General features: G+C 40.6%; 1 protein-coding gene across 3 annotated transcripts in view; it reads right to left on the reverse strand.

The window, feature by feature from the left end:
- Positions 1-10,114, reverse strand: part of LOC135485645 (muscle-specific protein 300 kDa-like) — a 143,608-nt gene extending 133,494 nt beyond the window's left edge. For 2 of the 3 annotated variants that reach the window (XM_064767929.1, XM_064767930.1), the window contains exon 1: positions 9,445-10,113. In XM_064767929.1, coding sequence (XP_064623999.1) covers positions 9,445-10,051 — 607 coding nt within the window. In that variant the 5' untranslated portion in view covers positions 10,052-10,113. Of the gene's footprint in view, positions 1-9,444 lie in introns of all 3 variants that reach the window. The other variant, XM_064767928.1, reaches the window with a different exon arrangement.
- Between the last annotated feature and the right edge of the window lie 4,960 nt (positions 10,115-15,074).

Raw genomic sequence — 15,074 nt, forward strand, 5'->3', positions numbered from 1 at the left:
ATATGGTGGTCGTGACAAGGACATCCATACATGTATGTTTTCTTAAACATTGGGCAAAACAATAAGAACACCATTGCACCTTGACTACGCAGTGACCCTGTTTGGAGACATAGTGTAAATTGTTATGCATCCAAGACCATGATGAGAGATTGTGACTTGGTCTCTTCAAATGTGTTGGTTGTGACAAATTCAATGTCTCCCTGGATGATAAATTGGACAAGAAATGTAAGTGCAGGTCAACTGCCTTGGCAGAGAGTTTCTGGACGATATGTTTTGGTACAGCTTCTGAAGTGTTCTGGAACTCATTTTCTTGACGGGCTCGAGGGATGTCCAATGCCATTACATTTATATCATGGCCTTCGTATCAGCAAGTGCCAGAGAGAAGGCCTTTCAAAAAGCTAAAAAGGTTTGAATTTCGCGCCCAAACGCGGTGAGGAAGAGTGGCTTGTGAGCTCTATTAAGACTCAGCATTATCTTTTCATTCGTGGTGTATGAAACCCAAGAACAAAAATGTTTTCGTAACGAGAACTCACAATTATAAGGCCTGGTCAACCTCTTGACCAAGTATTTAGAACCATATTGATATAGATTATTTGTTAATACATTTAAATTTGGCTGTTATTTGATATTTGATTAACCCTTCCGCAACATGTACTTTACTGCTATATTTTCTCATATAACCCCATTACAACACATGTGCTGCCATCTATAAAAAATGTAAAATACAAACTGCTTTTGACTGCTTGATTTCATGACAGTAGCCTTTTGGGGGGGGCAGGAGGTCTGGTGTATTTCTCCATAGTTGGAAAAAAGCTTATTAAAGGGGGCCTGCCCTTAACGTCTCACAAATACATGTTATTCCTGCAGATTTGGGACAAAAAGTAGTGACCCACCCCTCGCCCAGGCAGCCTGTTGCCCCGGCCCACCCCCTCAGAACCAGGCCCTGGTATTTGCACTCGAGTCCAATACAAGCAACTCAAGTTCCTCACTCTCTCACATTGGCTTGATGGCAGCACTGCACACAGATGAACGTTTATAACGGAATATCAATAACATGCCCCCAGACAAAACGTACACAGTATGTGTGTGAGTAAGATTCAGATAGATGGCAGCACCACACTGTGTATAGTCATGGAGAATTGAACTGAATTGGAATCTATACTATAATGCGCGTTGTGGCCGCTAAATAGGAGGCGATTTTTGTTTCAAAATTGGGCCTCGAAAATGCGTCGAATTCTTGCAACTTTTGGTTTCGTAGGTGTGGATCATAAGTAAGAGTGTCACTGAGGGTGTCATACGTCGAATATCTTGGTGGTTTTGGAATAAATAACAATTTTGTGGAGATGCCGTCAACTGGAGAGCTCCAAGTAATCTCTTCGCCGAGAAGTCCATCAGTTATCTCTCTGCATTATTACCGTCACGAAAATTGCCGAGCCACCTCCCACCTCCGCTATCAACCAATCAGATGTCCAGTTCAAATGGTCCCTTCCATGCGCGCATCATCCACCAATCACAATCGACGTCACTGACGCCAGCATGCAAGATGGCGGCGCCCATATCTGAAGGAAAAATGCTGCTTTTCCACCTCGAGACGGCCATTTATTCACAAATAGCTCATCTTAGGACACAATGTACCCAACGGGAGACAAGATTTACGCACACACCGGTAACTTAAACCATTCAGGCGCTAATCGCTGGCTGATATCGAGTACATCACCAGTCTGCACCATCTTGGTTTTCCGAGAATTGGTTTAGCATTGTGGACGCCTGTACATCATGTACATGGTTACATAGTTCCGTTTTCAAGAAGTATTACACTCATGAAAAAAAGTGTTACTCACAAACCAGCACCCCATTTACACCAAACCCACAACATACCAGCACCCACACAATCCGATTTTTATACCTCGAACAGCCCGCGCCTCGGGTATATGCTAGTAGAAGGAAAGGAAGGACTGGACTGGTTTGGAAAAGCACTCCCTTGATCTATCAGGAAGTGCCCTATTAGGGACTAACCTTGGAACAGGGGTGGATGTGCCAGTATTTTCTTTACTCCACTGGTAAAAGGAACCGCAGCTTCATTCCAATACAAAGCACGGAGAAATCTAGGATTAAGTGTCTTGCTCAAGGACTCAAAGACAGAACAGCAGTGATCCTTCTGGGCATCGAACCAACAACCTCCCGATTATGAGTCCGGTGCTCTATCAACCACTATTCCACTGTAATCTCCTTTTTTTCTGTTGATAAGCCATAACTGGAATCAACAAGACTCCGCAACGAAACACACAATTGCCTTCAGCATAAACAGACCATTCACAAGAATGTGAACAGTCTAAATCCATTCAGTGAATCCATTTTTGTAAAATCGAACCCAATGGGCATGATGGACGTAAGCCTAAATTCAATTCAACACAAGATTGCAAGAAGCCCTGTGCATTCAATATACTAAATGTACAAGATATTCCGTCAAAAACTAGGCAAAAATTTCAAATTCGTAAATCAACGGGTTATCTTTGTACAAAAATATGCATTACAATGGGACTTTCATTTTTACGTGTGTGAGCATGATCACGTCTTATCCTAATAATACATATTTCATCAGGCCTCCAAGTAATTTGATCCATCAGATCAAACCAGCCATAGTACTTCCTCCCCATTGCTCAGAACTCTAGTACGAAACACAAATTTACTTAGGCGTTTCTTCAAAGTGAATATCATTTTGGACCTCCGGCGTTAAAGAGTGTATTTCTATGAAATGCACTGTATGTTAGTTGCACTACTGCAATTATGCAGGTATGGTCCAAAAATTAAAAAAATCTAAATGGAATTGACATAAACTTACTTTAATAAAGCTTTTCAGGATTACTCTCAATTGGGTCGAATTCCATCATAAAAGAGTTTTACCTTAAACATGTTAAAATTCTGAATAAACCATTAAAGTCATTTAATCCTCTATATGGATGATGGGCATGTACGGCAAAAGACAACTTTCTAGACCCTAGTGAAAAAGGCCAAACATCCCCCCCCCGACCCCCCTGCCTTAAGTGAAATGTGCTCACAAAGTCCAGACAGTCAAGCTCAGGTCATCAACTTTCGAGACCAACACATAAGCTCAAATTACCAATAAATTAACCACCAGTGACCATATTAAAGCTTCTCTTTTCACGCAATTACAACATATTCCTATCAAAAAAATATTTTCATAGAACTGCTCCCTTGTATAAACCGCAGTCGCATCCTGGATGCTAACGCTGTATGATTTAAAGTCAACATATTAATGCCAACGCTCACACAGCGCTACATGCGAAATCCATTTTAAACTCTGTGGCTACCCAACAGAAGTTATTACATCCAAGCGTCAAATGGTGTAGCGGCAAATTAAATCCGCAAGGAGGTGCATTGAGTTGCTTGTCTGTGAGAGGGGTTAACTGCAACAAGAATCGATCATCAGTGACTGCTCAATGAATATCAAATCTGTGCGACATTATTGCAATATAAATTATTGCACATTGTGATAAAAATTGCCAGTCTGTAGGGGGAGGGGGCATTTTACTGCGTTGCTATTATGATTGCTGTTGGATCAAGGAAATATCGGGCAAGTTTAGTGGATAAGTCAACATCATTTCCAGGCAAAGGGCTTGATGCCCTAGGATAACGACTGGTCATGGGAAAAGCAGCAAAAAATAATTACGGTGGACTCCTGGCGTAAAACAATCACGTATATGCAGGTATAATGGGCTTGAAAGTGTTAAAACAATTTTCATCATGAAATGATTACTGTCGTAGATTTTGTTGAAACTAAAAACAATCACATGCGATAGTAACCTGAATAATGGTAGAAAAACAACCAGCTTTAACTAGCTTTTTAGGTCTGGCCGATGAGACATCTAGCAGTCACACGTCTAACTTCTGATGATTGAAACGTCACGGTGATGATTAACATTGACTGTGTAAAAATTAACTTTTTTTCGATATGGTGATAGGGCCAAAGATATATTTTTGTCATAGAGTGTCCGAGTATGTTGAACAAATGCGGCAAAAAGAATGCAGACAAGCATGATGATGAAAAATTCAATGAATAAACAAACTGTCAGCATTGATTTTGCTATGGTCTGACTGTCTTCTATTGTGTCTGTGGTCCAGACATCCATTGAATGCGATCAACGCGAAGGCATATGTATCAACATGTACATGAACATAAAGTACATGTATATTATTTCAAGATGACATCAACATGTTAGAACATTAAGACAGGATTTTTTACTACACGTTTGGATAAAATTTTTAAGTAAATAGTATAATTTTTAGGTAAATATCATTATCGATAATTTGTGGGCATGTGGCGTGCACCAACAACAACATCACTCATCTAGAAGCCTCTTCATGGATTAGAAGTCCCAATTGACCTTTAAATGTATTCTTATTACTCTTTGCAACTGCCAATAACTAGTTGTCCAGATTCTCGGTTTTCACAGTAAATGCCAATGAAGCCCCTCTCCATCCTCCGCCCACGACAGGCCTTTGGATGGTTTCTAAAGTACACTCACACAAAGATTTGAAGAGGAACGACACCAGGGCCTGCTGTTGTAGTGTGCTTTCTATAGCTGGAAGCATTTGACTGTGCCGCTGCGTGTGCAAGGGCGGTACTGAAACACGCCACCCACAGCGAAAGGTTTAACAAGGGGGTAAAGGGAACTAAGTGTCCTTCATACAGATTTGGGACAAAAAGTGGTGTTTGTCCCCCCGCCCTGCCTCCCCTGAATCTGTCACTGGGAGCAACTGTCATTGATATCGGCATTGATCAGCGTAATCTAGTCAACTACTAGAGTCCGATTCATGTACACAGCACATCCACCTCCAATGTGTACATGTACCAGATGGCCTCTTCCTACACACTCAGAACCGTAAATTGAAAGCTGCTAGAAACCAATATTGACAAGCATGCACTTTACAGAGGGCGATGCACAATCAGTTGAAATGAGTGTTTATTCATAATCACCGTGATTTTGAGATGACGATGAAGGTGAAATTGAGGAGTTTGTAATGACTGGTGCTCCAGGAAAATAGAAATGCAGTTATACACAATGCCGTAGTGCAATGCAGTTGTATGCATACAAATTTTCCGAAATTTTGGTGTCTAAAGTATTTGTATAGCTGTCTACACAATGGGGAAGTTGAAATCTAATTATTACACAATTAGAAAGTTTTTAATTCAATTACATATTTCAAATAACGAAGGGCGTAGGCCTGTAGAGGGTCACTCTGCTGTATGTCAATGTGATGTTAGAATGTACTATGGTTTAAGGCCCTGTCGTGTTCACACTTTTTTTCTGCGCACAAGCATGTCGTCAATCCATCACTAATCGAGTTCACCGTGGGCCCATGCATAAAAACAACTGTAACTTGATAGTGAACAAAGAACTGACTTCTATACACTTCACTTGTAACATTTAATGGAGTGAATGAATAAGTAATGCCTTTCCTTCATGATTGGTACTACAAGCAAGGTAACGAACATACACAGAATGGAAGATGAGAACCTTCAATCAAAAGATTTTGTGATATCCAACAACAGCAATTAGCAATGTTAAAAGTGCAATGTACTAGTCCCATGTATCATGTCAACTGCTTCAGGGGTTCTACAGGGTGGCCCAGAATTATTTTTCTTTGGACAATAGAATTCTATTGTGTATCCATTGTGTGAGGGAAAATAATTCTGGGCCACTGTGTAGATGATTTATATAAACTTTCTGCCTACAAATCATGATCTGGTTTCTGCGTGAATGTTACATGCAATAAGGGGCCGCCCATACAGTATGTACGCACCGAGGGGGAGGGGGCCGGGCCGCCAGAGCGTACGAGATGTGGACAGGGGGAGAAGAGAGGGTCTACCCCAATCGAAGCACTATTTCCATTCATAGTGTCCGCGCACTGCAGTACTGCTTGGTACACTTTTGGGTTCCTGTTTATGGCAAGTCAAGCTAATGCAAGTATCAATTCGTTTCTTGTACCCCCCCTCCTCAAGGGTAGTTGAGCTATCACCACTAATCTTTGCCGATGCTTGAGTAGTGTTTATATTTCCTTCAGTGAAAATTTGGCGAAGCTGGAAAGAATAAGGATGCTAATGTGTCGATGTCTTGTCGCACATACAGCCTTACCCAGTAAAATTAGTCCGGTTACTTTATATGATGCCTGGTGACAACTGATTTATTTGTTGATGGTGATGTCTTGACGAAAGAAAAAGTAGCCTTGGTGAAAAAAGGGTGATGCTTGAGCCTTAAGATGTCGTTATAGGGTGATAAGGTGTCGTACCCTTGAGGAGGGGGGGGGGGGGTACAAGACACGAATTGATACTTGCATAAGCGCATGTGCCCAAGGACTATTTTGTGATAGTTGGCAGCATATCATTTTCTTTTTGTCACATATGCAGAAACTGATACCTCAATATATTCATCCTGGTCTTTACATCAGTTTTTAAATAATTTTTATGACATGTACATTTCACTCCAAGTCGATGCACACTTTTAGTGTCAACAGAATGACACAGTTTTTTTTAATGGCCCCGGGTTTTTAATTGCATATTCATTTCCTGATAGGTCAAGTGTACATCCTATAGTAAGATGTACATTCAAGAGTGAAAATTCAACAGAAAATAATACCTTTTTCTGCTTTAAATAACAATATCAACCTGTTTTAAAATGAAATTAGAAGGACAATTGAAAGATTAATTTTGAAGAAGGAAGAAAAGACAGTGCCACCTGTAACATACACGACGTATTTGAAAAGTCAAGTAAAAAGTAATGAGTTTTTGCAAATTCTGAATTGGAAGGTTTTTTTAACAGGATGAAAAATGTCGAAAGCCTTTGGTAAAGATTACACAAACACAACCAACATTGATCCGATTTCGGCTAATTTTAAAAGTGTCCAACAGGATGAAATTTTAATGAAGTACCCTCAAGAGTTCCAATAATACACACACTTTGTATGGCAGAGAAAATATAAACACCTTGTGGCTTCGTCAAGGATGCAAATCAGAAAACATGTAGCATCTAAAATCAAAATATTCGAAAAAATTATATAATATCAAACGATATTCACCCGCTCTCAATGGCCTTCTCGCTCTCCCACAAGAAGTGAACCTCCAGCACATTACAGGGGAGGCTTCAGAGGAAAAACGGACCACGGCAACGTTTGGTACATATCCTCCATATTTACTCTGTTGCCGTTGTTGTTGTTGCATTGATTCGCGCAGCGTTAGCTAGGTAATGGCGATACGACCTCTCGCTACCGATTTTGGTGGCGAGTCGGACGATATTTCACCTCTTCAAGTGATAGAGAGCCAATTCACTGTCACAGTGTACGGAGGATAAATTGATAAGGGTAACGCTAGCTTCAGATTATGTCGCCCCTCTCCATAGCCTGGTGGATCGGGACAGCTGGAACTACACAGCTCAACACAACTGGAACACCACTGGTTACCACTGAACGCATAGGCGCTCGTCGCAATTCGGCGACGGTGGCACTTAAAGGGTTAAATCACTTGTTTGCAAGGCACTAAGCATTTAAATCATTGAATCACATCAGCAACTGTTCAACTATTTAAAATCCATCAATTATGTATTACATTAATAACCTCATGGTCCCACGGGAGGCGGGAGTGACATGGATGATAAAAGTGTGATTTGTACCAAATATAAATGATACATGTTTTCGATTGATCGCTAAATGGGGCATCATTGATTGGTGACAAATCGATGGGTCATTGACTTCGATATTTTTTACGTCCTGCACAGGCAAATTGCACTAGGAGATTGAAATTAACAGTGATCTCCTGACTATTAGAATTAACTGTACGGCAGGAGGTAATGTACAAAGGTGTCCGGCTCCACAAGGTGCCAAAGCAGTTAAGGGATAACTCTCAAACATGGTCTGGGAACCAGTTTGTTCTCAAGGTCAAGGTCAAATCAGAGCTAAGGTCAAGGTCAAATCAGACCTGCATTCGCTGCAGCTCATTGCTAATGCTACGCAAGATAGCTGATTTTTAAAGCACGGTACATTCATGTACATCATTAATAGTATTAGTTTGGCATTAGCATGCATATAAAGCCATCCTGGGATAACCAAGGGTCGTTCGTATCTCTGACCCTGCACACAAACTCCCGAGAGAGTTACTTTTATTGGCTAAAACACAAAAATTTCCTGGTATACATTTGATCTTCTGCACTGTGCAGTCTGAAAATGAAAGATTTTTATGCAGAATATCCCACAACATTCAGCTAATTACATGTATTGAGCATGAGCCAGTATTTGCTAATGTTATGTCTCTTTCTGTCTGGCAATATTGACTGTAAACAACGATATACAGAAATTACATGCATTTACATATAATTTATTGCTCAGTACAGGAACATATGCACGATATTCAGTGTAGGAGAGAAAACAGATAGGAAGTGATCTCCCAATGACGTCAAATTGACAGATGTCACTTAAACCCAGCTGGCTGACCCATGGCCATGGATAACCAAGAGCAAGTATGGATTAGGGGTTGACCATAGGTACCGCCATTTTGGCTGGACCTCCAAATCCTAAAGCAATTAGAACTCAGTCTCTTTCCAAATGAACTAAATGCTAGTTTCAAGGGCGGGAGTCTGTTCTCTAGAAAACAAAGAACAGACTCCCACCCTTGAAACTAGCATTCACTACGATTTGAAGGAGTTCTAATTGCTTTATGATTTCAAGTTCTAGCCAAAATTTTGGTACCAATGGTCAACCCTTAATTCATCCTTGCCAAGAGACAATAAAGACTAGTCTTTCTTAATTCTTGATACTCAATGCAGCAGCTTGAAATCCAGACTACAATCATGCTTCAACACAAAAAAGGTTTTTCTCACTCATAGTCAATTCAATTAGGAAAACATCCCATATAATTCGACTTGGCTTCATTCTCTCTTGAAAATATTCATTGATTGGTGAGGAGTAGGAGTTTCCTGATGTGTGATTTGCATCAGCTTTCCATATAACTGATGGGAAGAGTACAAACTGCTGACATATACATGCGTTTTTTCGATTTGTCTCATCAGAATCACCAGACATGCCAGACCCATGCAATTCATATGAGTTTTTTAAAAAGAATACAGACAAACTGTATCATAAAACATGCAAATGTGTGGAATGACAATAATTTTATGAAATATTATGGAAAGTAAAATTGGTTGAGAACCTGTAACGCACTGATGGTTGACTAGCTGTGAAGATACAGGGAAGTTTTGCTCCATTAAGAGGCTTGTACTGTTAAGTGCCCCGCAAACGAGTGATTTTTGTTGCTGCAACCTGGATCATGATCACATGCAACAAAGTGTTTGTTTGCGGTGGTCATCATCGCAGGTGCTCAACAAAAAGCGGTGATCACCGGATGGAGGAAAAGGAAGATTGAATATAACTTACGCTGTAATTCCTTGATCGTTAGATTGATAGAAGGTCCCCCTGACTGTTGTCCGGGTATCGGTGGAAAATGAAACTGAGGCTCCCCAACCGACGATACAGGACTACTAGCGCCACTGTGGAGCTGTCCAATACTTCCTCTGAGCGATATGTATGCCGGCGACGGACTGAGATGGCCAGACCCAGATCTTGATCCATCAAAGTGTACGGGACTGCCGCGTCCAGATGCTGGCGTACTGTAACCAGACCCCGGACTATCCACCGGCTCACTCAGCAGCGATCGATACTGTGGCGCTGGGCTGAGATGGCCGGTATTACGTTGTGGTCCAGGGCTAGGGAATCCAGTGCCCCGGTACGGACTCATGCGTCCTGCTGCTGTATTCCGTTGCGGACCTGGACTCAACCATCCTGAATTCCGATACGGCGCCCCAGCAGGGCTCAGTCCGGTATTAGCAGGCTGTCGTGCTGTTGCACCTTCCGTTTCCTCAAGTTGAAGCTGGAGCTTTTCCCGGTTAGCCGGTCGTTGTCGCGGACTTGTCAAAGGGCTTGCAGGCCTCGGACTGATTGGACGGAAAGCGCTACGTAAATCTCGCTCGCGTTGGTGAGACATGGCGTCGGTTGACTTGTATCTCGGGAATACATGAAATTATCACAGATACGTCCTCGTCAAGAATTTCATAAAACGTCAGATCATTACTTTGACATCACGTTTTTTAGTTTAAACCATAATGTCGTTGCTGTTAATTTTTCATGGCAATCCTAGAGAGAGAAAGAAAATACACGTTAAAAAGAGCAAAATTTCAAGCCATAAAATAAACGCTCCAGGCTCTCTAAAATTTGACAAACCAGAACAGATTGTAAAGCAGCTTGTCACCATCAGTCCCCCTGCAGCTACAGAAATACTATGACTGACCCCAAATTGCCCCTAGTTCAGAAAAGTTCAAGATCAAAAGTAAACAACCATTTTTATCAGAAATAACAGGAACAAACATTGTAATACACAAAACAACCAATAATCCTACGTATGACGCCACCAAAACAAATTTACCAAACGAATTATGAGACATAAGAATCGATCAGTTTTTCACAGAGAAGAACTGAAAATGACTTCAAATGTTTTACAACCGATTTATGTTTTATACCATCTTCTGTAATATCACAAGTCCATGACCCTTTATGAGTAAAATTCAAGAAATATCGCAAAGACTGCCAAGTTTCGGCATGCAAGTTTTGTTTGGTTTGGCTTAATCCCAGAATATTATGCCTACCGGTCTCTAAAACCAAACACACATGTTGTTCCAGTGCTAGCCCTTGTTGACAAATCTGTCAAAACGCTTGTGCAAACGTGTATTTTACAGAGAACAACCAGAAGTCGTTTGATATCGTCATGGAACGATTCCAACAAAACAAGATTGCTGACAGTCCGCTCAGTCCTCTCAACATGCTCTGTCCAACAAGCTGAAAATGCGATCCCCAAGCACCAGTGGTCCGGAATGTGGGCACACGGTCATTGAAATACCTTGATACAATTATGGTGATCAAGACAATAGGTACAGCAACCATACAGATACATGTAGTACTTTTACCTTATGAGGAGGCCCATGATTATTAGGCCAACCTCCATTTTCTCATTTGAAAGTGCCAAGGATGTCGAGAAGAATTCAGAACACAACACCTATGAGAAACACCGAGAACAACAGTTTGAATATTCTACACTCCCCAACAATCCAGATCTTCCAGTTTGAGAGGCCAATGACCTTGAAAAACCACAGCTTGACCTCAGAACCAAAACATTTCCGAACAGAAGCATGCGGAGCCAGACGCAATTCATCAGTTGGGAATGAGTTGCCATGGTAACTGGTGTATACATGTAACCTAGCAAAAGATGCAAGTGATGTTGGTAGATCAGTCTCAGACTCGATCATATGGGTGTAGTTTTGGTTGATGAGGGCAACTACCACAAATGCCTGAATGCTTTTTAAGGCAATTCCCAGTGTTGTCAGATCACTGATTGCAAATGATCAAAGACCGCTTTTGATGGATCAGGATGATGTTGATGTAGCAAATTGGCGTCTCCATTGTGCCAGCATGCCCACAATGAATAAAACGAAAAAAATATTCAGCATTGACTGTCAGACAGTTGTAATCTTTGGACCTGACATCACGTCTTGACGTCATGGTGTTCTGGTGAAGTCTTCATTTGGTAGACCAAAGAATCAACCACATTACCAGCTACTGAAATCAATAAAATCCACTGAATTATCATCAAAATCATACGAAGAGATAACATTTTTAAAGTTCGTATTACCATCCATGGCTTCGAGATGAATCGGAAATAACAGAGACTGCAGAATCCTGGAAAGTGTAATTGTTGAATTTGTTGAGAAATGGGGATGCCACAAATGTAGCTTTCACTTTGTCTTTCCACTTGCAGAAGCAAAATGCCAAGATGGGAAAACCGTATCGATATGAGTCACATATCTGCTGTTTTATTGGTCATTACCTTTTATTCTGATGTAGGATTTCGCTTAACTGATTATCATAACATTCTAACTTGAAGCCCTTTTAGCATGAAATATTTGGTAAGTGCCCCGCAATCCTACCGACCATATGAAATTTGACTGTATAATTAGTCGGGCAAAAAGGTTGGCCAATAACCAGAAGCCAAAGAACTGCTCAACTCGCTTACTCGGTTCGACAGTAATGGAAAACATGGTAATTGGCTGAATACGATAATTGCAATATCAAACTTATTCCAATCACTCTGTTGACCATACTGTCACCTTGAGTAAGTTGAGTGATCGTCATAAAACCCTTGCCAGAATTGCTTGGAGCAGTTATTGCCGATACATCACAACATTAACTATTGGCATCTGATTGATGTGAAATCGATAGAAGGCCAACTAAACGTATGTCCAGCTAAAATATGCCCTTTTGATCAGAACATTCTGTCATTTTCACTACGGCACTAGCACTGGCTTGGCTTTGCAACTACTGAATAAACTATGCAATCCCCACACAATTTGGCTTTAAGTTTTTTATGTCAACTCTCAAAGTTAGTAGTCCAGTGAGCCAAAAGTACCCAAATACCTGCAATGCAACTTACCACAGGTTATTCCGAAGGTAAACTAACACCATCAGTTTTTACTTTGAAATTACTTTTTTTGTGCTTTTTTACTCATTTTCCAACTTTAAAGTCTGGAATAGGTCCCTGCTCTCTGGGTGTCTTGACACGTGATCCTCCAGATATTCTGCAAGTCGGTAGCCTTCGACTGAGAGTCACATTTTCAATTTGAATATTGGTGCACTTTTTTTTAAAATCACATCATATTCGGTTTACAAATTTGTCATTGCCACTGAAAGAAGCCAGGTCAGAAAGAAGGCATTTGACAAAACTGCAAGGGAACATAATAATAAAATGTGAAAAGTTATATATAATTCGACGTGAAAACGACATCATCACTGTAACATTAGATAGCATCGCATGGCCATGGACGTCAAAATGATGACGTCAGCATAATTTCACATGCCTGTCAAACTCTAACGTAACGTTAAAGTTTGGCCAAGTCAGGAGTCTAATGTACTGTCATCGTTTTGCCATGACGGTTACAGGCTTGCAATCAGCAATAAGACAGCAACTGCACGTCATTGATAGTAAAATTGACATGGAATAGGCTCCACATAAACATTACCATTCAGTAAAAAGCCACCTGCACCAATAATGGCTTATGAATATTCAAGGACCCCACACATCCTTCAGTCATATATAATATTTATGACATTTTCATATTTACTATGCCACGTAAATAACTGCTAGCCAACTCACTTTTGGTTATCCTGATCGATAAGGACGAAAGCAAATCAATGATAAAGGATCAATACTAATTGTCCCACAATACATGCAATACTATAGTAAGAACATGTTACAGATGACCAAGGTTTCTTCCAGCGGGGTGGATAGGGGAAAACGTCCCCTAGCTCCTTGGCTGGACGAAAGGGGATGTCTACTAAAGTTTGTTGTTTCTTAACCAGGACTGTTCATTGGTTTTTAAAATAGGGGAAGGTTTCTCCTAGTTTTTCAGGTGGAACATGCCTTTGTCTTGAAAAAACAAGGAGTAACATCATGGACTACAAATTAACTCCGAGTTTAATCCAAGAAATCAAAATTATTAACCTTATTTTATGAATATACTGTATTAGGACAACCGCTTGTTGTCAAGAAAGCGTAAAAGCCCATCATACAACCAAAAGTCACCAGGTAATTTCCTCCTCTCTCCTTGACATGCTTGATGCTATAGCGCCAATATTGCAATGTATGAAGAGGATTTATTTACCACATTTTAAACAGATCTTCCTGTCTTCCGCCTCTACAAACATCAATGCTCATGACCTTAGACGAACTACATATCAGCTAAAGTATGTCAAGGTCATTATGAGCTGCAGCAGCTGAAGGATGAGCTGTACAGACGAGTTGACCTGGTGAGGATGAGTTATTGATGAATGCTCAGCAAGACAGAGGGAGATTCATAGCAAATTGACACGTTCAGCAGTTCTTAAAACAGTATCTGAATTTATCAATATCATTCCAGCTAAGTATAGTTGGTTTAAAGGTGTTGCTAGTTTTTTTCTGCATCATTCAACTTCATCTATCACTATTCACTATCGGATTGTGATAGAAGTTTTCTGGGTCAGGACATGAAACCATAACAATACAGCCAGCTACAGTGACAGCTGCCATCCTTAGTGCCGAGGTCAAGAGAATCCCATTTGATATCAAATGTCTTTTTTTCATTATTCATCAAACAAAAGAAAGTCATAGTTGACCACCAAGGTTTTTGCATATACAGTGGAACCTCCCTTAGTGGACACCTCTCTATTAAGGACAACCTCTCTATCAAGGACAACCTCTCTATCAAGGACAACCTCTCTATCAAGGACAACCTCTCTATCAAGGACAACCTCTCTATCAAGGACAACCTCTCTATCAAGGACAACCTCACTATTAAGGACACTAGTTTTGGTCCCAAATTGGTTGTTTTCATTCAATTTGACCTCTCTAATCCGGACACCTCTCTATTAAGGACACCACTCGTCAGTCCCGAGGGTGTCCTTAATAGAGAGGTTCTACTGTATCTGATAATATCATCATATTCCCTGCGATGTTTAATAAGGGAGTATAGACCATGAGGTTCAGGATGCAGAAAGTCAATGGTCACCAAATCATTTCTTTGAGCAAGTGCCTGGGAATGAAATTATGCCATTTGATACCAGGGCATCCAACTTGTCCAAGTGGCTGAATCTGGTCAGTGGCTGAATCCGGTCAGTTGTAGAACACTACAGTTATACAGTCATGACAGTATTGAAAATGACTTTGATGATTACTTCTTATGATGACTACTTATATGATATGAATGAATGGCCTTACACTGACCTAGTTACATTGTCCAATTGTTTTCGAAAGACGCACACAAGCAAACTGGCAGCTTTAAAATTCAAAGTGACAGCTGCTGAGGTGAATGCATCCATGATGTTCTGAATGCCTGGCAGGCAGAACATATTATACGTTAGGATTTACATAGGCAATACATGTTGTGACTTGGCAGTATTTGACAAATGCTATACCAAATTAAATC

Source organism: Lineus longissimus, chromosome 3, assembly GCF_910592395.1.
Source record: "Lineus longissimus chromosome 3, tnLinLong1.2, whole genome shotgun sequence".
Classification (NCBI taxonomy): Eukaryota; Metazoa; Nemertea; class Pilidiophora; order Heteronemertea; family Lineidae; genus Lineus; species Lineus longissimus.